Below are 26,449 nucleotides of genomic sequence, written 5' to 3' on the forward strand. Positions count from 1 at the left end.
CTGATTACGAACAACGGTGTGGTATATAATATACTCACTGATAAAGCAGATCGCTCTTTAAAAATAGCTAATTATTTATTCAAGCGGTCCGTCGGTATCTCTCTTTACTCGTCGTGGCCTCCCCTTGTCTCGCGCACCGCCTCTTTCCGAATCGAATAAACATAATTCGCCATATTATTTATTCAAATCTGGTACTGGCCTTGTTTGTCGTTATCATTGCATTGCAAAATAAAGTGACACAACCATACTCAGCTCAAGCAAAACTATATTGGTGCACTTGGAGGACTTTGCTAAAAACATTTTTCCGCTGTATTAAATTTATTGATGGAACGCAATTAATTGTATTAAAGTTTAAATTTACCTTTGAAAGTTATAACTAAATTAAAACATTGCAATTTCTGGTTTTTGTTTTCCTAAAAATAGTTCAACAATCTTTTAGTGGGTGCGGTAAATAATTGCTCTGGTATTTGCAAGAAGTCACGTGTTACCATATATTTTTGCACATTGCGCGTGGCTATTTACAAAAACAATCTAGCGTTGTTTAGGCAGTGTGCAAAATTTAGAAACAGCAGCTGCTGAAACCGTCATTCCTCTGTGTGCGTAAAAGTTTCTTTGAAAACAATCCAAGTTTGAACAGCAAAATTCGACACACTGACCTGCCGAAAAGCATTGGTTCTTTTGAAACACCACGAAAAACCCTCTCGTCCGGGAAACTGTGGTCACAGATCCAATGCAAAACAAAAACTTTGAAATAAAAACCACAGCAAAATCCTGTTAAGCACCCATTTATATATATTATAAAAATTAATAAAAAAAGCTTTAATCTGACAATATTTGCGTGCCCCTGAAATGTAATTATAAAACTGCATGAGAGACGTTTTATATCTCTTTTTTGCTCTCGATCGGTCAAAGGTTGGTTATGCAGTCAACGACCGTGCAAAATGCTGCGAATAAGCATCGCTGCAAGACCTTTCTACACTCGTCGGACATTGCGACGGCGCCGCTAGTCACGTTGTGCGTGTCGATAAGGCCGAGAGCTCGTCGGGTCCGCAATAAATCTCTTTAAACTGCACTCAAGGTCTTTCGAATTAAATTCGCATACTTTTTTATAAGATGAAAAAAAAACAAGAAACTGCGCAAAACCTGTTGGCGAGCGGAGGCGCAACACCCTCTATTAAAATTAGGAAAAAGGGATAAAAAGCAGTTGATAGAGGACCGGTGGGCAGCTGGCAAGATGACAAGGTGTCCATCAGGAAGTCTGCCAAGTCTCTCTCGGAGGGGAAGCAGCGACGGAGATGCATATCTTTGGGAGAGGCTCCACCGCGGGGAGCGCGGATTGCGAATTCAGCTGCGGGTACAGTCGAGTGCGCCAAGGTCAGCGTTTTGAGCAGAGCCGCGCGAGAAAAAGATCCTCGGCCGCCGCCGTTGGTTGGCAGATTTGTGCTCTTGCAACGTGACGTCATTTCAGCATGACGCTTGCTAAAGCGGGGAGCCCCTTCCTCCGTGTTCACAACCGGCGCTTCGTTATCGTAGGTCGGTGCTGGCTGCTTTCAAGTAAGTAAGGCATAGCGAATATAACTGCACGACGGCCCTTCTTTCTCCGCCACCGCCGCCGCCGCCGTCGAGAGCTGCAGCAGCCATTAGCAGTTTTTCTTTTCGTACTCAAGGACGTTTTGGCGAACTGCCTTTCAATTGGCTGGGGTGGGGTGCAAGGGGGTAAAGTGGGAGCAACGGCTGCTCTTTCTCTCTCTCTCTTGTTTAATCGCGCGCCGATTATTTGCCAACGCGACTTTACATAATTCGCTCTGAGCCGCCGCAGCCGCCGTGTGCAACCTTTCCGTCTGCTGTCTGCAACTCGCGGCGATTCGCACCTCCGGTGACCGACCGCTGTGCGTCCACCTTCGGGACCCTCGAACGCATGTAGTTGTCTGTCTCTCGCCCCCGACCGACCGCTGTCTGCTGGACAATTCGCAACCCTTCGCAAATCTGCATCATGAGTGATCTTTCTCTGGTGAGTCTCCTAAAAAGTTTAAATCCTCCTTAGCACTAGCCATTAATTTGCCACTTCGGTACGCAAAGAAATTGCTTTCAAACTATGCTTTTCTAACCACACGAACACAAATTTGCAAAAATTAAGTAGTCAATTTGAGGGTTCAATAAGAGTGGAGCGAAAATGCCTTCTTTTACTCGTTCTGCTGTTATTTTTATCAGCCGAGTTTTTCTTTATTTTGCAAATTTTTTGAGAAAGGTTTCATTCTTCTAGCGATGTTTTCGTTTTGATTAAATTTTGCAAACAATTAATGGAGTATGTAATATATATTCATTCTTGGCATTTTGTCCGTTTTATTAACACTGAAGGTGGAGTTTAAAGTTCATAAACTCGGCGGAGGCATCGAATAACGACCTGCCTGTCTAGTGCATTTTTCGCCCAGTCGTCGGCGCGGCGAATATCATGTTCTCGTGCGCACGGTTTTTGCTCGTGTAAAATCAGACACTGCAACTGCTGGTGGCGTAGGTCAAGAATCGAGCAAACCCCTTCCACCGCGAGCCTATAACAGTTGCCGCCACTGTGTTCTGCTTTCACAATACTCTGGCTGCAAGATGCAATTAAAATTTATGCCAACGACCTGCTGCGATAAATGCACTGAACCTACTAGTTGGCTGATTTAACACATCCTTTTTGCGCGAGTGCAGCACCGTCGCACACATCACGCTTTTCGCTTCGTGCTCAATTCGAGATAATGTGTCTGTACATACGTGCATTGAAATGCAATGCGATCTCATTTTTTATTTCGCCAACTTGTCCTGCGACTTTGCACTTTGCTCGCTTCCAGCGTGAATTTTTTCAAGTGTCTCATGCGTACTGAAAAAAGTGTGACAGTGAGATTCCGATAATTTTAACACTTAAAAAAAGGCAAAATTTAAAATCGCATAACTTTTCAAGTATTTTGCAAAAAAAAATTGTAAATTACTAAAATTAGCTAAAACGATTATTCTAAAATCTTTCAAATTGAATTGAAACCTTATATGAGTCTGTCTGAAAAAGAAACAAGCAATTAGAAAGTTGTCATTGCAGAATTTCTATCGAGCAATGCCTTGATAGCGCGTTATAAACAAAAGCGACCGCATTAGAAGGCGTTTTATAATTTTTATCAATGAATAAACATTGCCTGCTTTTTATCAGCGCTTCCACGCAAGGAAATTTTCGGCGCTTTTTGTAAGCAGAAGCTGCGTTAATTTTTTCGAAAACAACAAGTTCTTGACCCAAATTTTATTGCTATTTTTGAAGGCAAATAAGCTCTCAAAACTTCTTTCCATAAACTTTAATATTTTATTCCATCCTACCAATTTGCGCGATCATTCACATTTTCTCTTCCGGTCCGTTTCTTTTCGTATACCATTACCCACTTTGGAATAAATCTTGAGTCCGTGCTGAATTATAATTCCCTGTTATCTCACTCTAGCGCCGCATGAGACATTTTTAATAATATAAATATTAAATTGGAAGTCGACACATCGCGTGCGGCTTTGCAACTATTACGACCCCCGTCGTCGTGACATTTCAAACCCCTTTATCAGTTCGGCACACCCTGCCAAAAAACGTCGACCGCGTGTTAACGATGCAAGATCGATTGAGGAATTTCGAAGCTGCTCACCGCATATCTAATTTAATGACACAGAAAGCCAAATTTTCACAATGACGGTGATGATCTACTTCTCCAATTTGCATCTTGAGTTGATATACCAAAACTTCATTAATCTAGATAATTAATTTCATAATTGTTCTGCAGGAGATAAGAAGCAATTTAATTAAAAGTAATGGAAAAAGATTTATAGCCTTGGGAGAACAGTATATTAAAGTTCTACGTGCAAAAGAAAATTTTGATGGACAATTTTTATAAAAATACGCTTTGGTGTTATCAGATTGTTATGCAAATTTGTGCGGCATAAATTCAGTGCTATTTCTTCGTCTCATTTCGTCCCCTGAAAATGCTGATTTATACCAAAATTACTATTCCTGAAAATGCAAAACGGCCGCGCCGGTGCTCATTATCATTCGGGTGTTCTTAAACGTTTGGAGAGATAACGAGGTGCTTTAAATTATCGCTGTGGACGTCGACTTGGCACTGCGGAATACTCAATGAGTAAGCATTGCCACTTTTTGAGCGGTCACGGAAGAATACGGTTCGGAGACACAATCTCCTCCCTTCTCGCGACGACTGACCTTTTTATTCTCTTGAATTAACCACTCTTTCTTCGCTAACATGCATATCGCGCTCCCGTATTTTAAAATATGAGAGAATAAATGATCGTGTATTTGCATGATTTGGCTTATGCATTGCACATTTGCACGCATATGCTAAAAATGTGTCATTCTTCACGGGGGTTGATTGCTAATTAATTTCCAAAGTGGACAGAATTTTTTTTTCCAATCTTTCGTTTTTTTTTTAATAACAATAATTTATATGAAAATAAAAGTTTGCATTTCCAAAAGGCGTGATAGTACATTGAGACTCGCAATAATGAAAAAACTTGCCATATGTTAACATCCAAAAAACGATAGCCACAGAGCCACCCCCTAAACCGAAGCCGCAAAAAGTCTACAAGGACCCACGAACTCCACCGCTTACCAAATGTGTGATGTTTGCTAGTCTAACCAGATGGTTTCAAAGTATATAATTCATTTATAGCCATACCATTATTTTCTTCAAAGAGAGTTTATTTAGTTCATATTAAAGTAAGCAATCCTCATCAAGAGAACGCATCTAAGTCCAAGGAGATTGATTTTTTTATATATGTGTGATGTGATGATTATAAAACATTGGGAAAATTAACCTTATATTTTTACTTCAAACTTGCTTTTTTTATTTTTGTTTTGAAAAAGATTACCTAGTGCGAATTTAGTTTTATGTTCTGAAATATTATAAAATTTATAAAAATAACTGAAAATGATTTAAAGTCCAGGATCAATATTAAAAAAAAAGAAAATAATAGTATTATCTTCATAAAAGACACACAAAATAATTATATTTTTATTCCAAATTTATTGTTGTTAAAATTTGGAAATTTCCACGGCAATATTAGATTCCGCTGCGGTCTTAATTGCACGTAAAGAACCATTATTTTTCATGCATTTCACAATTAAATGAGAAAATAGAAAACGTTAGATGCAAGTTTGCTGAGAGGACAACAGCATATTATCGCGCAGCGACTGCGTAGGAGGACTTTGCGCCTGGGGCAAATAAGGTGTCTGAAAAGTCATCATATAAATCGACACCAATACATTGTGCAATTTGTCGCTGTCGGTCAATAAGAGCAAAATCCGCAGCCTGTTTACTTTTGCTCATTCCAATTGAAGAGGAAATCGTCGGCTGTCGCTACACAAGCTGATTGTGTTGCACCCTCGCTATTACACTACACACCTAAATTTGCGTGCGAATTGAAAAAAAAACATGACTTTCTCGTTTGCAAAGATAAAATAATAAGTTTAATTTGAATTGAAAAATTTATATATTAAAAAGCTTACAATTAATAAATTTTATGGAATAAAATAAAATCCTGTCAATTTATTTGCAAAATAAAAAAAAAATAAATAAATAAAAATATAAATAACGTCATAACAATGGATGGTCTCAAAGCTCGTCTTTCTTTAATGTTTATCAGCGGCAAGCAGTGCTTCATAAAGTGACCACCGCCGTCGAACCACGTGACTGTTTTCTGGAAAACACTATACTGTGGCGGCATGTCTGAAAATCGACCAAGGCAGTAAATATTAATTGATCTGGCAGGCAAGCAAACCTCTTTTCCTCGCGGAAAATGGCCTGACCGGCGGGTGACGTGTATCGGAAAAGTTTTGGCCGCTTCCAGAAAATTAGTTAAGCGCGCGGGCGGACGACGAATGGCGAGTTGAGAGGTGGAACTTGTGGCGGTGCGTGAAATTATTGTGCACATTAAGTGCGCATGACACAGATTGGTTCGGTCGGAGTGCCAGTGTTTTTGACAGGACTGACCCACAAGGAGAAGTGCCGACGACCAAGCAAGCTGCAAAGAAACACTATCCAAAATTTGCTCCCGAATTCAGCCAGTGAGTAACATTGCAGAATTTGCACACTTTCAATTTCTATGCAAAACTTTATTATGCAAAATTTTGCGTGACCATTATTTGTTTATTTCAAATCTGGAAATAATTTGCAATCTTTATAAAGGAGTTTTTTCTATTATTATTTTTTTTTTATTTTTAAAATTTTCTTTTATAACGAAATAAGATAAAACTGAAATTTTTTAAATTTCTTATCATGCATTTTTATGACACAACTGAGAGTTCTAGCATTTTTTTAAGTGGATGAATTTTAAATGTACAATTATGAGAGTTAATTACATACCCTTATTTTCGCCACCTTCTGATATTTTAGTCGATGTAAAAAGTAATTGGGTTTGTTTGCAATCAAGAGGAAATGTAGGACTTGTTTAACCAACCGGTTTTGATGAAGTCGAATAGGGATGGCAAAGCGATTTTGCCCTAGCGGATGACGGCGCGGAAAATTATTTGTTGTTTGATAGTGGTTGGCCGGTCAGAGGCGGCGGGTCGGTCGACCGAAGAGGGCCACGCACGCACTTGTGATATTCTTCGGCTCCCTCCAACGTGCGTTTTTCCTTTTCTGGTTGGCGGCCAGCAATGACGTGCAAAAACGAAACTTGCGTGACGGAAAGTTAAAAACTTCGTTGTTTAATTAAAAAAATGTATATCTGCCGACCTTCTAAGAAAATGAAAAGCATACAATTCTTATACCACAATTTATTATTTGCAACATGGGAAACAAAGGAAATTTCTCTTGCATATATCAGTTTTTAAAAAAGTTTGCAAATTACTAATAAAAATGTTGGATTCTATTTTATTTTTTTGTTTTTTAAGACATATTGAAAAACAAACGGGGTTAATAAACTAAAATTAATCGGCAACTTCTTTTATAGAAATATTGAGTGCCAGCAACTTAATCTAAATGCCGCACATATCGCCGGCGCCGTAAATTACGAATTCGGTGAGTCAACCCAGTCAGATGGCACACAAGCGAGTCACACACGTGCAATCAGCATAAAATTCGCGAGCCGTTTGAAACCATTTATGCGCTGGCACGTCGCGCCGCCGAAAAATTTAACGTCGATTCTTCCTTTAACCCTCGCTGCGACGAGCACTTAGACCGACAGGAAATGTCTCTCATATTGGGCACGAGAGAGCTCATTTCGCGCTACGCGGCGAACCTGCTGCCTGGCTTAGGGACTCTTGCCCGCCGAGTGTGCAATTATCTGCCTGCGAAATTGGCATGTGGGCCAGACAGGAAACTTTACCCAGAGGTTCGCGAGCGGGCTCGTCGCGCTATTAGCCGGTTAGAAGAAAAGGATGAGGAAAAATTTGCCGCAAATTTCGCTGTATTACGTATATATTAATTTTATATATACCGCAGCGCGAGACGCACAACTGTGACCCCGGCGTCGGATGGCGTGCCGGATAAACTCGCGAGTATTAAATTGTATTTGGCACGGTCGTCAAAAGCCGCACGTGCGAAAATGAAGCCGAACCATGTGCTGCCGGAAATGGTCGTTATGAATTATTTTTTGGTGAGGATTAAAAAAAATTATTTTGAAGCTGAAGGGAATTGCAAAAAAAAATTATTGAGGAAATTAAGAAAAACTTATCAGTTATAAATAATTAGCAAAAAACCCAGCAAACTATAAATATTTGCTGCTTTGTGTCCTTATTTATATGCTTTAATTTTTATAGAAAAAGTATGTGTGAATTCTGGTTTGTTTTTTAATTTTGTCATTATTTTATTATTTTTTTTTTTTATTTTCATTGAAAGTTATCATTTTGATTTCCTCTTTTGGTCGCACATTTGAACTCCAAGAAGGGGTGAAACCGATCGAAGTTCCCCGAGCTGAATCATTACGAATTTCCACGCAATATCAATTTGCGAAATGAGTCCGCTGCGGAAAATTATTCCACTCGTGGCATGGAAATAGCCGCGCTATTATAACCAGCGCACGGCAGATCGAATTTCACGCAACTCCGCGAACTGAAATTGCATGTTCGGGGCGAAAAATTCGGAGAAACCGCCTCGTGCTAAGTTCAAATTCTTGATTATTCATACACACATTAAGTAGGAATGTCGTCGGCAGCGTAGTGGTGGCGGCGGCACCACCAGCAGCCCGGCGAAATAATAAATGTGTAGCGAAATGTGTGTAGATATATATTATTGCAACACCCAATCGGCATCCTCGCCGGCCGAGCGTGACTTGTGCAATTTTAGTGGCGTTTTCCTCGCGTGAATCACGATCTGCGAATCTTTCTTTTCGTATACATACGAATTAGGGCCCTCCGTGCGTCAACCTTGCCCCTGCTTTTCGCTACAGCGCCGCGTTATTTCCAGCCGTTCCAGGAAAAACGGCCGCTCGAGCTGAATTTTCGACCGAGAATTCGCAACGACCATTTCCTTCTAGCCACGATAGAGTTGGCTCCGTTGGAACGCGATTTTTTTCGCAGCACCGACACTTTTTTCGGGGCACAGGCGAGCGTGTGTAATGCGGCAGAGGTGCGGTTTGCGAAAAAAGCGACGACTCTCATGCACGCAGAGGCACTCGGCGCGGCCAGCGAAAAAAAACGGCATTGGCTCTCGGCCGAACGGAAATCAGCACACATGCTTTCGTGGAAAAGAAATTTGCATTTAAATTAAAGCTGGCTCGCGAATATCAATTGGGGTAATTACCATAATTGCTCCCTATCATTATCATTTTTTATGCTTTCACGCATTATTCGTAGAAAATTTGGGGTTTAATTAGAAGAAGTTTTATTCATAGATAAGTATAAGCTGGTATTTTTTTTTTGTTTTTTAATTTTAAAACACTGAAAACAAGTTAAATTAAAAACAAAATATTAATAATGATTGTGCACAGTAATGTTGTTTATTTAAATATTTGCAATAGCCATGGTTATAATTCAATTAATTTTACTGTGGTTATTTCTAATTTTAAATTTATCTTTAATACTCCGTCCGTTTTATTTTGTGGTTTTAACTTATAACATATAGTATTTTGTGAAGAATAATTTATCCAAATTGTTATTAATTCTTTGTTAATGTGTTAATTGGTTAGCGTTCAGTACAATTTACAATGTTCTATTTCTATTTCCTTATTCCTTAATTTTCTTAAGAAAACGTGGCCAATTTTTTTTAAATACAATCGCCAAACCCCGATTTATCAGCAGCGAGCAGCTCTATCACTTTGGTATATTGGTGGAGAGCAGGAAATTGAAATCACACAAAACGCAGCAGCAGAAAAAATGCAGATTACACACAAAGGCCCAGGGGAAAGCAGTGCACTCCTTGCATTGCATATATACTCGAATTCCCAATCAAAAAATCGAACAATGCATTTTTCTAAATTAATCACAAGCCAGCCGTCGGCGGAACAGGGTGGAGAGCTCATTTCAACCCCTTATTTCTTCCCCTGTGCGTTTTTTCTGCCACTTTTGGCGAGCGAATGAGCGAGCGGGTGCGATGCAAGCGGAGCCCTCTCTAATATTTTTTATTCCTCCACGCATCCGTCGGTCGGTCTGTGTATACAAAATCCAAATAGCAGTCGGAGCCCTTTTGTCTTTGGCGGAAAGGCAGGCCGAGCTGGCTGGCTGGCGTGGTGCGAGTGCATTGCATGCACTACGCAGGTCCATCCGAAATTCGGGAGGGCAGCACACTCACGCAGTGCGAACGAAATGCACTCGCGGGTCGCGGCGCGGCGGAGGGGGGTTTGGTAACCGAGGGCCAAAAAAACTGCGCCAGACACACACGCAGTTATAAGTGAGACTAACTAAGCGGAGGACGTCGCTTGGTATATATAAAACAGTGGTGAAAATTCGGCTACCGCCGCCGCCAGCTTTTCCGGGAAAATCGTCGGTGGAAAGAAGGCAAGGTGAGTCCATCGACTTCTGCCGCCCCCGAAACAACTTTCTCGCGCTCCGCAATTTATTTTGGCAACCGAATTTCGGGGGAAAATTCAGTGCCCCGCGTGTCGATAATGCATATATATATATGTATATAAAGTGTGTGGGTTGGTGCCTCGGAGTGTCTGGCTGGCGGACTGCTGGCGTTGCCTCAAGTGCAATTCCAGAACCCTCGTTCCGCACTGGCTTTCGCAATTCATTTTCCGCCGCTTTTCCGCGACGCACAAGCTCGGACTGATTTTGGGCGGTGCCTTTATATATATTTCTCTCCGTCCGATAGGTGCAATTTCACTTTCGACCTCCGCACCAAAATATTGCACACGGCGGAAATGCACTTTTATATTTAGGACACAAAAGTAGCAGATATTTTTAAACAATGTTCGCCTTGCCAAAGCGTGCTTGTGTGAATCATTGAACAAAAAATTTGCGTCACTGGGGGTTCCCTTCACGCGGTTCCGTCTATAGGAAAATGAAGAGCAAAATAAGTATTCAGAGGCGGCGAATTTATTACTTTCAAAATGATTTCCTTGCGCCTTCTCTTTATTGCTTTGTGAAAGTGACTCTTCATGCAATTCGTATAATTATAGTACATAATTATAATTTTTGATCATGATTGAATTTTAAAAGTTATACTTTGAAATAAAACTTATCAAAAATATAGACTTAAGACGTCTAGATTCTTTGTAACTTCCGTGAGGAACTAGATATTTTACTAGAATAATTTATTCTTTAAATAAATAATTCTTCGTTTTGTTTTGAAATTGATTTATTTCTGTAGTTAAATTTTTATTATTATGCTTAAAAAAACACGATGCTGGTAATTTCTATATCCTACTTATAGGTGTGGCTCGATAAAAATTTATTTATTTGCAAACAACTTTGAAGCTGCTATAGAAATCTCTGAATTTAACAAAAATTAACTATGGTGATTTGAATTTAAATTCGGCTATTCCTCAATGGGTTTTGTAAATTGTTTAAGAAAAACAATATCCTGTTCTGGCTGTTCTACATGTTTCGGCTGCGGTCTGCAGCCATAATTCATGAGTTGTGAAATCATTTTGACAAAATTTGTACAAAAATCGATCGTTTTTAATTAAATATTTTTCTTTCAAAGTATAACAATTTTCCGTGAAAAATAGGAATCCGAAAAATAATTTAGTCTTCTCTTGACCACTGCCAAGAAAGGTACGCTCAAAATCCTCGTCTCAATATTCTGACCAAAATTATTATAAAAATTAATTTGCGGGATACTGTTTTTCTTAAACAATAAGCAACTCACAAAACCCACCCATGAAAAGCCGACTTTAAATTCAAATCACCATGAATCAACCCTCGATCGTGAAATTTACTTATAAAATAATAATAATAATTTGAAAAAATAAGTAAGCATAGTTTTTTTTTTATTTAATAAATCTCACTGATTACTTACTACTATTTTTAGAAATCTAAAAGCGCAACAAAAGAAAAGCTTATTATCTACTTATTATTAAATACAGAAAATAATCACAAAACGTTTTGTCTGAAAATAGAGAATTAATGAAAGAAAAAACTTAAATTAGTTCTGATCTGAATAATTATCCTCTTTTAAATAGATTCTAATAACCACAGTATATTGATTTTTCATTTTAACTGCATTTTACGAAAAAATTAACCCTTTTTTTATATTTAATTTTTTTACATGAATTTATTTTTTAATTTATTGTCAAACTCATACTCCTCTCTTATCGGCCATTTCTTGCTAAAAGCTAAATTTTATAATCCAAAATAATAATTGTGATGCACTTTTAAAAGATTAAAAAACTCTTCCTTTTCACAATTTAATTCGAGCGAGCGCTTTTAAAAAGTGCAGTCGGGGCCGCCTTGACGTGGAAGTCGCGAACGCACCCCGCCTTGATCGCGTCGCGGCCCGCGAGGCCTGTCAAAAGATGGCCCTGGCAATGCACACACCCCTCGTGACCTTGAATGCACTTCGTATCGATCGGCAGCGCCTCTCTTGGGCAAAATGTTGATCAATTCGCTGGGCACGGGGAGTGCGGTTGGCAAGGCAGGGATGTTGTGAGGTGAGAGAGAAAGCGAGGCTGCATCGGGTGCGGGTGGCGAATTCTGAATTTCGGCCCAAAAGTGCATTCGCGGACGGGGGTGACTAATTCCAAGATGGAAGACGAGCAGGACAACTTGCAGCGATGCGCGATGCACTACAAAAGCTACGACGGCTCGCCAAAAGTGCTTTTCTACCGGGCCAGGGAAGAGGTTCGAATTTTATTTTGATGCATTTTTCCGCCGGTCGCATTCGCTGCAAACATGGCCGCCCATTTTGGCGATGCACTCTCCCCATTCTCGGTCGGGCGGGTGCATCCAGCATGGCCAACGGTGCGTGCAACGCCAAATGCTCGCCGCCGACTTCGCGAAAATAAAAATCAATAAAATCGTAGAGCAAGAAGTTCGGACTCGCGAGAAGTGGCTCTGCGTCGCCGCCGATGCGCCCTGTGCGAAAATCGCATTTCCGCACTCGCCACTTCCGAACGACGCACAAAACTCGCTCGAGAACCAAAGCGATTTTTGATAAATTTTATCAAACAACCGAGAAGTCGCCCTAAAAAACGCTTGTTTTTCTGACAAATTTTGCCACTCGGGGCATTTAAATGTCAATAAACATTCGCACATCAAGTAAACAAACACGTTTGTAACACTCGAAAGAAGACGCAGAATTTTGGAAGGCAAACACGCGCTCACAAAATTCATTTCAACCTTATAATTTCCAACGTTTTTACTTTTTATCTCTGCTTTTCCTACTGCACCTCTACTTCCGTTGTTTTTAAGTTGCTTTTTTTAACGAGGGCTCGAAATCTGATTATTTTAAATTTTTCTCTAGCATGTTTTCTACAAACTCTCAGCAGTTAGTTTGTTATAAAAGCAAAAATTCCCTTGGTGTAATTTTTGAAAAAAATGATCAACGTTGAATAAATCTGTAAACAAATAAAAATTGTAAGCGAACCAATAGGAAATTAACAAAATAATCCATTCCAACTTCTCTTGCATTTTCTTATTGCCACGTGTTTTGTTCTTATCTCGTGCGCGAAATGTGGAAAATTTCGCAACAATCTGCACACGCCACTCTCACGTGGCTCCGCAGTGCAAAAAATTCGCCAGCATGGAGCTCCTCCCTCTTGATAACCTAGGTCGTGGGTTCGAACCCGGCCGGCCTATCGCGTAATTCTTCACCCTCTCTTTTCATTTTTGCGACTCTACTGACTAAAATTGATTTATTTTTTGGAAGAAAATCATTTATAGGGACCGTTCATGAATGATTTAAGATGAATTGGACAGATTTTTTTTGTTACGAGCACCACTCTGATTTTTAGATATGTTGTTAGGGTTGATGAGAAACTACTTTGACCAAATTTTGGGACAAAAATTTTTAATACTTTTTGAAATATTCGGGTTTTTTGAAAAACTAAAAAATGCTTATATCTTTGCTCGTATTAATTTTGAAGTCATGAATTTTCACTCTAGTAGGTAACTTTTTGTTCTGAACAACTTTGCTGTTGACCAAAATGTCGTAGGTCAAAGGTCAAGGTCACTAAAATGCATTTTGAGTTTTTAAGGCCCATTTTCTCAAAAAAGTATATTTTTGATATTTTTTGTGTAAATGCAAAAAATGTAGGCCGTTAAATTCTACATCTGGTCAGCAAAATTCGCGATGGCGTTATTTTTAGTTTTTAAGATATTTTCATGTAAAATTAAAAAGATGCGTTTTGCCGATATGCCGTATTTTGATATTTTTCTGTTTTTTTCATTTCTAGGAGGACTAGAGCAATGCGGTTTTCACTGTTATACCCAATTTTTAATTCTGAACAACTTTTCTGTTGAATAAGAATACCTAGGTCAAAGGTTAAGGTCAGTAAAATGTATTTTTATTTTTCAAGGCCATTTTTCTTAAAGAAGCATACCTCGGATTTTTTCCGTGGTATAGGAAAAAATGTAGCCCATTAAATTCTACATCTGGTAGGTAAAATTTAGAATGGCGTTATTTTTAGTTCAAAAGATATTTTAATAAGTTTTCAAAAGAGCAAAAAAAAGTTAGAATTTACTATGGAAAATATGTACGGAAACGAACTTTTTAAATACTTATTGAAATATCTTTTGAACTAAAAATAACGCCATTCTGAATTTTACTTACCAGATGTAGAATTTAATGGGCTACATTTTTTCCTATACCACGGAAAAAATCCGAGGTATTCTTCTTTAAGAAAAATGGCCTTGAAAAATAAAAATACATTTTACTGACCTTAACCTTTGACCTAGGTATTTTTATTCAACAGAAAAGTTGTTCAAAATTAAAAATTGGGTATAACAGTGAAAACCGCATTGCTCTAGTCCTCCTAGAAATGAAAAAACAGAAAAATATCAAAATACGGCATATCGGCAAAACGCATCTTTTTAATTTTACATGAAAATATCTTAAAAACTAAAAATAACGCCATCGCGAATTTTGCTGACCAGATGTAGAATTTAACGTCCTACATTTTTTGCATTTACACAAAAAATATCAAAAATATACTTTTTTGAGAAAATGGGCCTTAAAAACTCAAAATGCATTTTAGTGACCTTGACCTTTGACCTACGACATTTTGGTCAACAGCAAAGTTGTTCAGAACAAAAAGTTACCTACTAGAGTGAAAATTCATGACTTCAAAATTAATACGAGCAAAGATATAAGCATTTTTTAGTTTTTCAAAAAACCCGAATATTTCAAAAAGTATTAAAAATTTTTGACTCAAAATTTGGTCAAAGTAGTTTCTCATCAACCCTAACAACATATCTAAAAATCAGAGTGGTGCTCGTAACAAAAAAAATCTGTCCAATTCATCTTAAATCATTCATGAACGGTCCCTATAATTTTGTCTTTATTTGTTTGTCAGATTCGATTGTGCGGCGAGGAAGGAGGTGGCGGCGAGATGGGGAGTGCGTCGCAGCAATACTGCCTGCGCTGGAACAACCACCGCACCAACCTGCTGACGGTCTTCGACCAGCTGCTGCAGAGTGAGGCCTTCACCGACTGCACCCTGGCCTGTGAGGGTGCGACCATCAAGTGCCACAAGATGGTGCTGGCCGCCTGCTCCACCTATTTCCAGATGCTGTTCCTCGAGGTGGCCTGCTCGCACCCGGTCGTTGTCCTTAAGGACATTCGATACACCGACATGAAGGCCATCCTTGAGTACATGTACCGAGGCGAGGTCAACGTTGCGCAGGACCAGCTCGCCAGCCTTCTCAAGGTTGCCGAAGCCCTCAAGGTTTGCAATAATTCATTTTTATTATTTAATTGGGAAATAAAAGAAAAAAATTAACATTAATTATTTCTTTTTAAAGACAAGTTAGTTCAAATGATATTCTTTAGAGGAAACTTTGAAATAAAATTTAATTTAAATTTAACAGTATTACTTTTTTTACTATACTAAAAAATATTTCTGATTGTTTCATGCAATATTAAAAATTTTCAGGTGAAAGGTTTGGTTGAAGACAACAGCCAGAATTTAGCAAGTAATGGAGAGCCTGCCGCCCCATCATCCCCACCCACAATCAGCACTTCGGCGAACATCAGCTCGCTGCCGCCGAACCTGTCGCCACCGCACTCAGCCGGCCTGCTGAACCCGTTCTCTAAGAACTACATGTACAGCAAGTCAATACTGGGAGGCGCGGCGGCGGCCGCGGCTGCTGAAAGGGCGCGTCTGGGGTCGTTGCCCATGTGGGCAATGCCGGGCCTTCCACCGGGCATGCCCCCGCTGGCCAGCCACTCTCTCAGCAGCAGCTACGACTCGCCGCTGAAACGCAAGAAGCTGCAGAGTCTCCTCAACAACAGGGACACGCCCATCCTGCGCACCGTCCTTGGACAAAGTCTGCAGCAGCCGGCCACTGGCAGCTCTGCCTCGGCGTCGCCACCTGGCAGCAGTCAGTCCCCGGCCGCCGACTCCTCTCAGCAACCCGTCTCTTTAGTGTGCCATCCCGAACGAGCCCAGTCTAATGGATCTGCTCACAGCAGGGTAATTTTTTCAAATAATTTTATTAAAAAAAAAAAGACAATTGATATTAGGAAAATATAGTTATGTTTTTGTTATGGCTTGGCTGAAATTATTTCTGCACACTTGAGGCACAAACTAATTCATGTTGACCTAGTCATTGGTAAACATGCTATTTATTCTCGGAACTGTTAACTGTTTGGTGCCAAAGAACTGTTTTGCTTGCATTTGACCTTCGGGCATACAAATTCCTAATGGGTTTGTAATATTTTTGCAGAGTTACAAAGGAGAGCCTTCAATGGATGACGACCAGCATTCGTACTCGGACATAAACGTGGATGAAGAGATGAATGAGTCTGTAAGTATTGTCTTATTTTAAATATTCAAAAATATTATTTTTTCTCATAAAAACAGGTTCTTATGAAAGCTAATTTGTTTCAGGTGGGAAAAATGATGTTGCCTGGATCAACGCACCCGACTTACTCTGGGGACATGAAAGGTAAGAAATATTCTATTTTAGCGTAGTAATTTTTGTCTGTAATCGGTATTTATTGTAAAATATTTCATATACTTCCGTTGCATTTTAATTTTATGCTTATTTTAGTATTCAATTTTTACTAGTAAAAATACATTTTCTTTAAAGGAATTAAAAAAAGTTAAAGATAATTTTAATAAATCTCTCTAGACACATTTCTCATTTTGCAAAAATATTTGTTTTTATCAGGAGGAATTGCGCCATACGTGCCAGCACAGAAGCCTGAATGGAAACGATACAAGCAGTACACACGCAATGACATCATGTCCGCCATCGATGCCGTCCGCAACGGGATGAGTGCCTTGCAGGCTGCGCGCAAATTTGGGGTCCCTTCACGCACGCTGTATGACAAGGTCAAGAAACTGGGCATCACCACGAGCCGGCCTTTCAAGCGGGGTAGCTTCCAGTTTGGAGGCGGCCTCAGCGCCAGCCAGGAAAACCTGAACCACTCTGGCGGAAACTTCTGCAGCCAATCAGACGCCGAGGAACAAGTTTCGTCCGACAACATCATGGGCAAGTCTGATGACGGCCGGGATGAAGCGACAGCCGCCAGCGTCCTCATCAGGGCGAGTCCGTGTCGAAGTCCGAGCCCCCCGGGACTTCAGGGCCACTTCATGAGCGGGGCCTCCGGCCACTTCCGGGCCAGCAGTAGTCCGAGCCCAACGGCCAGCAGCGGCCACAGCCACGACGAGGTTGAGGACCTGTCTGTGTCTGGAGGACGCAAATCTTCGCCACTGCCACCTGCGGTGACGCAGGTCGCCGTGCCCATCACGCCCTTGCACCCGCACATAGTGTCCCTCAAAGAGAGCACAATCGACGACTCATCGGCCGTGCGGACAACGACGGTCGGTGGTGGAGGCGACGCCGAGCACGACTGAAACTTGTTAGTTGACTACCATTCCCTCCTCCTCTCCTCCTTGCTGCCTAAGACTGCTTGCCAGATGATTTTCCACTGATTATTTACACAGTCGTTTGGTTCGTTGATTGATCGAGAAATATTATTGATCGATATTTTGCTGAAATGTAACACACAGACACACTTTTGATTAAGAACGGACCACTCTGCCTCTCAATGTCATTCGTGGAATTTCACACAGACCAAGTTTTTAAACAATGCGCGTCATTATTGTTGAGATACACACTATATGAATATTTAATCGTTACGTTTTCGCGGGTGGTCTGAGTAATATGGTATATTTTTAACGTCTCTCACGCCAGGTCTCTGCTGCATTGTTTAATTTCGTTCACAAAAACAACAACTGACACACCAGAGTTTTGCCTTGGTCATGGACAATTTGCAAAATGGGCAAATTCAAGTAACAATTTTTGGGTAGAAAAGTTATTACGCAAACACTTTAAACTTTGGCAACAATCACACTTATCTTGTTTGCAATTTTGCAAGTTGTCTATTCACGGGGACCAGTTTATCGAAGTGAACTTAGAAGCTCCATCAGTGATTGAAAAAGACTTTAAAATATGCATTGCTATGATTTCCTTATTTTTTTCCTCCCGAACGGGAGGCACAAACAACCATAAGACTGAGAATCACTTTCATTATAACATTGCTAATCTTATCCTTCAATTTCTAATTCACACACTGTTGTTTTGGGAGCTTAAACTTAAATAGACTGAGAAATCACACACACACACATACACACTTGAGACACAAAAATGCAACGTTTGGCCCGGTACGGAGATTTGAATGGACAGTTTGAAGTAATTAAGACGGAAATGTATATAGGTAGAGAGCTCTGCAATAGAGCTGGACAAGCAAGTGCGTTGGCGATGAAAGCAAAAATTAATATTTTGACTGCACATGAACTGCATTGATATGTAACACACAATATTTCGGGGGGCTTGTAATCGTTAATAATTTTAGATTGTATATCAAACATTATTTAATCTTGAAGTTCTTTGAACTAACGTTTTTGAAGGTTTTTTTTAACACATAATTGTAGCATATAATTATTACTGGATTCAAAAGTTGGATTTTACAGTTTATCCGCCATGTTTTGCAATCGCTCAGTTGCAATTTTTTTCTGTTTATTTTAAAACGAAATAAGCGAGTTTGCTGCTTTTTATTGACTGATTCAGTTCACAAAGTGTGTACCACACGTGAAGGGACGGCGGCCGCTGGTGACTGAAATTTGAATCAAAACAGCGCCGCCTCGAGTGTACACGCGCTAGTCAATGAAAGCTTATTATATCAAGTAATTATCACTGCCAGAGATCAACTCACGATTTTGTAAAAGAGACACTTACTACTCTATCATGGGCTTGCTTTTCACGTTAACAATTGTCTATGAGAATGTGTTCATGTTGATATTTAAGTAGCGCTTTTCTTGAATGGGAAACTGGAAAATCCAATCTTTTTTCTACTTTATTATACAAGCAAATGGGAAAGAAAGAAAAATCAATCATACACACACATGTTGCTTTGTTGGACAAGAGATGAGTAAAATAAAACTTGACAATGACACGTTGTTGCGTTCAACATCCAATTTGGAGTGCACCAGTTGTATAGAAATATTTTTGCTCTTAAGTATACATACATATATGATTATATTTAGATCTAAAGACTGAACTACATCTAGTGGTGTTAAGCGAGGGTTACAACAGCAACAATTGTTAAAATTGTAAATTTTTGAAAAGAATATGCCTTAGACGAACCACACGCATTATATATTTGATGGAGCAGAAATGAGAGTTAATTTTAAATTAATTAAATTACAGGCACAGTTTGCTAATGGTGGATGAGATAAAATTTGATAAATTTACAATAATCACTATATATGTACTAATGATAACCTCTCAGATGTGCTAATTGCTGACAAACCGATATGTAAGCAAGCAGTGCCCCAAGGGCACAGATTTGGTGCGCCTGTGATTGGGTGAATGGCATAGCTTCGTGTTTAAAGGAAGGGGAACTCAGTTAAATGAGGCGAGCATCATAAAATAATGTAAACCACACATGATTAGACAAGGGAGCAAATTCGATATACCTTGCTTTTGTTGGGGAAGAAAAATCCAAGTAAAAAAAACGACGAAAAAGAAAATTGGACTGTGTTAGTGTTATATGCCATTGTAAAAGGTTTTGTTAAATTGAATTGGCAAAAAAAAAACTACTTTGTTGTGCTGTAGGTTTTTACTGTGCCTTGAAGAAATGCCGGGACGAGCATGAGAACTTATCCACATTCACGCGTTTTGCTATGAGTTTGTTCGCCAAAGGGTTTCAATCCCGAAGTGCGTTCGAACGTCCACCGTCTGCAAAAATTAGCTCGTCAAGCAAAAAAAGTAAAAGATTCTCACCGGGGAGTTGAATTAATTGTGAGACAATTATGACTTAAGTCTATTACATAAAATTAAAAAAGTGTGCACCACTCATGTTTGATGCTTTCTTGACGTTGCACCAGGCGAAATTACTACTTGTTTTTTTTACATATGCTATTATATTGAAAATTATCAAATTAAAATTTGAACAACTCTGTGCAATACGATAGACTTCGGAAGAAGACGCATGGCTTCATTATTAGTTTTCAAGAAGGTGTTAAGTTATTTTCCAAAGACTGAGACACATGAAGTGTGTACACAACAATTTTTAAATGTATCGAAAGAACTGCTGCTTTTTCACAAAGAAGACACTCACACTCTGGAAACTAACAACCAAGAATATTATATATATTATACCGTGCAGACTCCTCTAATCAAACTTGGACAACTCCATCCGTAACAATAGCTGAACTGTTATCAATCAAAACCGGAAAATCAAACCCAATAGGAAATAGATATAAACTCTATAATTATTATGTATTTAATTGGAATATATTTAACATATTATTTTTCTCCCTCTGATATTTGTATTTTCTTGTTTGATTGGCATTAATTCAACCCTGTGTGGCGCTTCGACTCCAGATGCCTTAACGAGATCACAATACGAAGCGCCGCATGCCATAGACGATATTTATACACACAGATAATATGTACGTTAAGTAACTTTTGATTTTGGCAAAGTCATCGGGGAAATTGTGTCATGTAGTGATCTGTTTTCCTTTTATATATTTTTATATATATCAACTCTGTTTCATTCATGTAGGTGGAAAATATTGAAATGTTTAACTTCAAGTGATTGTTGATCTACCTCATTAATTAATTTAGACAAACTGCGTTGGAAATAAATCATTACATTGTGTACTACCGCAGGGCATGTATAAAATCAGAGAGAAACAATGCCTTATTTTGACCAATCGATAATAGCTTAATTAAAACTAAAATTACAACTTTGAAAATTGTTCAATCGTCACTCCCAACAATCCTGTAGATGTACACACTCACACACATCTAGATACACGAACGAACACTCTTGACATAAACACATTCACGACATATGTTATTTTTATTGTCAATAGATTTGTGCGCGCGCGCTTTATATTATCAAAAAGTGTAAAATAAAGAAAATGTGCTACTTTAGTAAAAGTTTCTTCTTTCTCTTGGCCAACCCTTCATTATCAAACAAATAAACTTCTTATAACCCAGAATCCCAGAAAAGAAAAAAGGTTAAAAATTTATAACTTATTGGACTAATTGCAAGAAAATCTCATTGAAATTGAGTTAAAAGAAGAAATTAATGAAGATGAGAAAATGAATTTAAAAGTAAATTTCAAAGGATGCACCAATCAGGGAAATGGGGGCTACAAAATGAGCTTCTTCCTTGGCGCTGAGAAAATGTGCACCGACCTCATGGGGCCCTATCTTAAGGGTGGAATTTGAATTACGGAAAACAGCACTTCAGCTCCTCAATGGATTTGGGAATTTGGGGAAATAATTTGTAAATAAGTAATTATAAAATCTCTATTCCATCCAGCGCAAGAACTAAAATAATTGAGTGCGCCATAGTTATTTAAAATTAAAATCTTCTTACCTAGATTTAATAATTACATTGGGGAAGAATAAATTCTACAGCTGTTACTGTAAATTTTGAGCATTATATTTATTATTTTGAAATATACATTTCATAATACTATATAGTTGCTGTTAAATAATCAGTCTCCGACTGCACATAGGAAATAATTTGGCAACATATTCTGTATTAACTTTATAAGGCACAGGTAGCTTTCTGACGCATCATTTCAAAATCTTTCTGGATAAGTAAATTCAGTCTACATCATTCATCAACAGGTCTGGATCAGAAGAAGTCAAAACTGCATGGATTCTGCGGCTCAGAGCGGGACCAACTCTTCTTTCTGTCTCTACTGGACCAACGCCTTTACGCACCTACAAATTTGTTTATTTAATGCATTCAATTCAAATAAAATGAACTAACCATGATATCTTCAAGAAGAAGTTTTGGATCAGTACCATCAGCACACTGCTCATAGGCCTAATAATATTAATGCATAAATGAGAAAAAAAATTCATTTCAATTTCTTATTATACTTCAATTAAAGCTGCTGGAGTAGGATAGATAGCAGCAATAGCCTGGCAAGTCTCCAAGGGCATTCTTTTAAACTTTTTCAGTGACTTTAGCCAAATATTAGGGAAGTCGTCTCTAATTCCATTGCTCTTTTCAGACGCCAAATGGAACCGAAAGTTGTTCTGCCAGCTGTTTTTGATTTTCCTAAAAACAATTGGTTTATGTTTGGCTAGGGACGCATTTAAATAGATTTTACTTGAAAGGTTCATTAGCAACTGCTTTGGTGTATCTGTAAATCCATTCGCTAACTTCCTGCGCTGTCTCTGCGTGAGTAAAAGAAACTCCCAATTCAAGGTGGCATTCTGCAGTAGCTTCCTCCAGCTGTGTTTTTGTGATTCGACCACCACCTTTTTTCCTGCAGCATAAAAAAATAGTAAATATTTTGAAATTGAAGTTATTAATAATTATGAACAAAAATATACTCACTGTATTGCAAAATACTGCTTTTTTCCATATACAATCACGTTGAATCTTTCAATGCTCTTGTTAGTTCGGAGGATATTTTTCAGGTGATTAAGGAGTTCTCCGTCCCGGACAAGAGTCTCCATCATGGTCATCTCAAGCAACTGAAGCATGTAAGGTGTTGGTTCTCGGGCACAATGATCCTGACATAAAGAAGGAAAATGAAATTTGTAACATTATTTTTTTTAAATAAATTTTTACATTTTTATCAGGCATCAATTCTCTATGCCAGCATATTGAAAACGGGACGCTGCGACTTTTCACTTCACTACGAATTTGGTCAAGTGGAGTGTAGATCAACACATCTTTAAGTGTTGGGATTTCCACCAAATCCTTATCAACCTCCAGAATGATGAACTAAAAATAAAAAGAATTTAATTATTACCAATAAAAAACAGAAAAAAAATCACCTTTAAACAATTCGCAGGCCTCTTCCTTCTCAGTTCTTCTTTTTCCCTTTTCTTAGCTTTCTTTTCAGCTTCAATGGCAGCCTTTTCTTCATCAGTGTATTTTCCTCTTCGTTTCTAAAATCAATTAGATGCATTGAATACATAATTGAATATAAAACAAAAACAGCAATGTGGCACCTGAGGTTTCTTGGTGGCTTGTGTAGCAGCAGTAGACTGAGACGAGGATGGCCTGGGAAATTTGACATTAAAATATATTATATATTTATAATTTTTTTTTTTAAATTTTGGAGTAAAATGTAAAATAGTAAAAAAATAATCATACTTTGGGTCATCATCATCATCACTGTCTGAGAGTGGATGGAATTTTTTAGCGTTTTGTGAGATATCTTGACTTTTTGAGAGATCATCCGACAAATTTGAAGCACCATCAGCTTCTCTCAACGCTTCTTCCCACAAGTCTTTCAAACAGTCATCACTGCTATCACTAGCATCCTCATCTTCATCAGAATGCTGTTTTCTTAGACTGTTTGGGGACGAGCTGATAGGTTTACCGTTTTCTGAAATAAAAATACACACATAATTGTACAATTAATATGAATTAAAACTTGGTTTTCTTTTAGAAAAAATCAGAAAAATATAAACTTAAGTCATGAGAGTAATCACGGATTGTTAAATAAAAAAATTAAACCGAATTTACTTGGGCGCTATAGCCAATCCACGTTTTTCTTGGAAATTTGTTATCAATTAAAAAAGGGACAATTTACAAAGTCTGCATAATTCCGCCAAAGATCATTTTGAAGAGAGTAGAGATAGAGACTATTAAAAACACAGTAACAATGACATCGGCTTTGGTTGATCAATTTCAATCATATCATTACCTTCACCAGAAGGTCCAGGAGCGTCGTCGTCGTCGGAAAGAATAACAACATCATCTTCTTCTTCAATCATTCTGAATGAGATTGTTGCTGATTTTGGCACGAAAGTTGGCGCTCAACGCGCTTTAGCTGCAATGATCCACAATCGCGTGGTTTGGGTCAAAACTTTCTAGGAATTCTTATTCTTATGTAACGAAAACATTCCGCTGCTTTTGTTGTTGTGCTTTGTTGATCCGCGATCCGCTGGCTGCTGCGCCGGTTTTCCACCTGCTGATAGCCTGATACTTCTTGCTGCTGATGGCTGATTGGATTAAAAGTTAGTGGGCGTGGCATTTTACGTGCGCAAACAACAAAAAATACATATTATATTATAATTATTTTACTATAGTCCTTTCATATTCCATCAAAATGTATGCACAGTTAACAAACAGACAGGCGCACAGCATTCTTGGCAAAGAGAAATACACAATTGATTTCTTTCGAATTTTTACAAATTTTATTTCATTCGAATTAAAGCAAGAATAAAATCAACAATAAAAAACAATAATATTAAAATATATCTAGTCTATTTATTGAAGGAAAAAATAAAAGTAAATTGAATTTTCCAAAATTCTGCTGTAAACATATTTTTTTTTTAACATGGTTGATTTTAATTATATATTTATTTTTCCTTGTATACCATATACGCTACAAAAATAAATATTTCACTTCACATGAATGACATGGATCACATGATTGTTGGATTTTTTGCCCAAGCGGTACTCTCAAGAGGCACATTGAGATTTTGTATTGGCTTGCGATGCAGCAGTAGACCAAGCTAAGGCTAGCCTGAAAAATTTGACATTCGAATCAGTTAAAATATAATCATATAAAATTTATTTTAAAGTTCTGATTTAATTAATTGATAATAAAAAATTGGAAAATATCGGTAATATTGGTGGAGGAAATAGTATAAAAAGAACCATACTTTGGATAGTCATCAACATCACTGTCTGGGAGTGGACGGAGTCTTTTAGCGTTGTGAGAATTCTTGACTTTTTGAGAGATCATCCGACAAATTTGAAGCAAGACGAGCTTCTCTCAATGCTTCATCCCACAAGTCCTTCAAACAGTCATCACTGCTATCACTATCATCATCATCAGAATATTGTTTTCTTGGACTGTTTGGAGTTGAGCTGCCAGGTTCACACTTTTCTGAAATAAAAAAACACACATAAATTTGAAAGGAATCTTCTTTTAAACAAAATAAAAACCTAAGTCATCAATACTCATGAAAGGATATTCATAATCATTAAAAAAAATGAAATCAAATTTACAAAGGCGCTGCTAGGCACCCTTATAGCCAACCCATGTATTTCTTGGATTTTTGTTGTCTATTAAAAAAGGTACAATTTACTAAGAGTTTGCTAAGGGCCAAGTGTTTTTAGGCCAAATGTGAGTCACAGTAGCCGTTAAAAATTCAAAATAAATTTTACCTGGCAATTGAAATTTTAGGTAAAAAGAAATTTTATGTAGGAAAAGATGCATTTCCAGACTTTGATCCGAAAAGCAAAGCGAAGGACTCTAATGTACGGGATATTTAAAAGATTTGGCCCATCCCATCATCATACCAGGAGGAATTTGCTGTCCTTGCTGAACAACCTGACCTTGCATTTTCTGCATCTGAGCTGCGGGGCCAGCAGACATTCCAGCCACCATGTCTGGATTTGCTCCTGAAATTTCCAAAACAAGATTATTTTACTGCCAGGTGGAACTTAATAAAAAGAGGAAACATCTCTCTGGAAACATAAAAAACTTTACATCTCAAAAATTACTGATTGTGAGAGGTAGATAAAAAATTTGGATTGGGCGCACGTTGAAATTTAACCTTCCTTTTATCTGGTTGATTGATATGCGTGGTGGGCAAAAGAAGGGGTTTTGTTAAGCAGATATCAGAGGTGAGTGTTTTAGTACTCACCCTGCCGAGCGAAAGTCTGCAAAGCATTAATTTGGTCTGCAATATGTTGCCGCACACCCTGGCCGATGGTAGCACCACCAGTGCCAGTCCCTTTTTTTCTCTGTTTAAAGGAAGCAAGATAAGACATATAATAGACATATAATTATGTAATGAAATAAATCCGTTTCAGTAAACAAATCGGATTAAAAAAACTAATTTACTCACGTAGTTCTTGCGTAAATGAAGAAACAATCGAGCAATAAACCCCAGGTATTCATCCTGCAAATTAGTACATAATGTAGCTAGAAAAACGTTCATGTTTGAAATGCTTTTTGTCACACACTTTAGTTTTGGCTTTTTGGAAAATGTGACTCTCAACCTCCATGCTGGACCTACTCATCGGCATTCCACAGTTTTGAACTTCTGTCTGACTGCAATTTACAAGAAATTAGGTCTTCATAAAATTGAAACATAATATTGCAGATTTTTGTACATTTTGGTGACAACGATCTGCCGGAAAACAGGAGTTTTCCACGAGTTGTCTTCGTTTGCAGCCATTTCCCCAATTTGCTTTGTAAATTTAATAAATAATACTTCGCCACCTGCCATTGCCACCTGCTGATTATTTATGAAAAGAAGTGGGCGTCGCATTGCACGTGCGCACACTGACTACATTCCTTTCTCATGCCCATCAAATTTTTTTCATTTCCATACAGGTAACCCACAGAGTTGAATTAACAGAACCCACAATGT

At 38.4% G+C, this 26,449-nt stretch overlaps 3 protein-coding genes across 7 annotated transcripts in view; 1 reads left to right on the forward strand and 2 right to left on the reverse strand.

Annotated features, from left to right (window-relative positions):
* LOC132202000 (sex determination protein fruitless-like) overlaps positions 1–19,022 on the forward strand; it is a 36,969-nt gene extending 17,947 nt beyond the window's left edge. Inside the window, exons 1-6 of one of the 5 annotated variants that reach the window (XM_059628593.1) lie at positions 1,481–2,011; positions 14,914–15,285; positions 15,493–16,032; positions 16,286–16,366; positions 16,450–16,507; positions 16,733–19,022. In XM_059628593.1, the coding sequence (XP_059484576.1) occupies positions 1,994–2,011; positions 14,914–15,285; positions 15,493–16,032; positions 16,286–16,366; positions 16,450–16,507; positions 16,733–17,421 (1,758 nt within the window). In that variant the 5' untranslated portion in view covers positions 1,481–1,993 and the 3' untranslated portion in view covers positions 17,422–19,022. Of the gene's footprint in view, positions 1–1,480; positions 2,012–5,625; positions 6,086–9,835; positions 9,961–11,999; positions 12,242–14,913; positions 15,286–15,492; positions 16,033–16,285; positions 16,367–16,449; positions 16,508–16,732 lie in introns of those variants that run through there. The other 4 variants (XM_059628595.1, XM_059628594.1, XM_059628591.1 and 1 more) reach the window with 4 other exon arrangements.
* A 2,494-nt stretch (positions 19,023–21,516) lies between these two features.
* On the reverse strand, positions 21,517–24,041 carry LOC132200284 (crossover junction endonuclease EME1-like). Its single transcript, XM_059625638.1, has 10 exons — positions 23,764–24,041; positions 23,208–23,442; positions 23,063–23,114; positions 22,886–22,999; positions 22,677–22,832; positions 22,440–22,618; positions 22,210–22,368; positions 21,977–22,157; positions 21,864–21,920; positions 21,517–21,814 (listed from the first exon to the last, which is right to left on the reverse strand). The coding sequence occupies exons 1-10, from the start codon at positions 23,831–23,833 to the stop codon at positions 21,695–21,697; spliced, it is 1,323 nt and encodes a 440-aa protein (XP_059481621.1). The 5' UTR covers positions 23,834–24,041; the 3' UTR covers positions 21,517–21,694.
* A 268-nt stretch (positions 24,042–24,309) lies between these two features.
* On the reverse strand, positions 24,310–26,344 carry LOC132199778 (mediator of RNA polymerase II transcription subunit 15-like). Its single transcript, XM_059624758.1, has 7 exons — positions 26,190–26,344; positions 26,040–26,127; positions 25,922–25,975; positions 25,718–25,817; positions 25,371–25,472; positions 24,728–24,954; positions 24,310–24,588 (listed from the first exon to the last, which is right to left on the reverse strand). The coding sequence occupies exons 1-6, from the start codon at positions 26,303–26,305 to the stop codon at positions 24,773–24,775; spliced, it is 642 nt and encodes a 213-aa protein (XP_059480741.1). The 5' UTR covers positions 26,306–26,344; the 3' UTR covers positions 24,310–24,588; positions 24,728–24,772.
* Positions 26,345–26,449: the final 105 nt, after the last annotated feature.

Source organism: Neocloeon triangulifer, unplaced genomic scaffold, assembly GCF_031216515.1.
Source record: "Neocloeon triangulifer isolate White Clay Creek 2 clone unplaced genomic scaffold, ASM3121651v1 ptg000014l, whole genome shotgun sequence".
Lineage (NCBI taxonomy): Eukaryota > Metazoa > Arthropoda > Insecta > Ephemeroptera > Baetidae > Neocloeon > Neocloeon triangulifer.

What these genes read in the sequence shown, in the direction of transcription:
- LOC132200284 (XM_059625638.1), bottom strand. Translation starts at nt 23,833, where the DNA reads ATGATTGAAGAAGAAGATGATGTTGTTATTCTTTCCGACGACGACGAC. An exon ending in GTTGCTAATGAACCTTTCAA is followed by an intron (nt 22,158 to 22,209) that starts GTAAAATCTATT and finishes AATTGTTTTTAG; the next exon opens with GAAAATCAAAAACAGCTGGC. An exon ending in TTCTTCTTGAAGATATCATG is followed by an intron (nt 21,815 to 21,863) that starts GTTAGTTCATTT and finishes ACAAATTTGTAG; the next exon opens with GTGCGTAAAGGCGTTGGTCC.
- LOC132199778 (XM_059624758.1), bottom strand. Translation starts at nt 26,305, where the DNA reads ATGGCAGGTGGCGAAGTATTATTTATTAAATTTACAAAGCAAATTGGG. An exon ending in TCCAAAAAGCCAAAACTAAA is followed by an intron (nt 25,976 to 26,039) that starts GTGTGTGACAAA and finishes ACTAATTTGCAG; the next exon opens with GATGAATACCTGGGGTTTAT. An exon ending in AGGACAGCAAATTCCTCCTG is followed by an intron (nt 24,955 to 25,370) that starts GTATGATGATGG and finishes TTTTTATTTCAG; the next exon opens with AAAAGTGTGAACCTGGCAGC.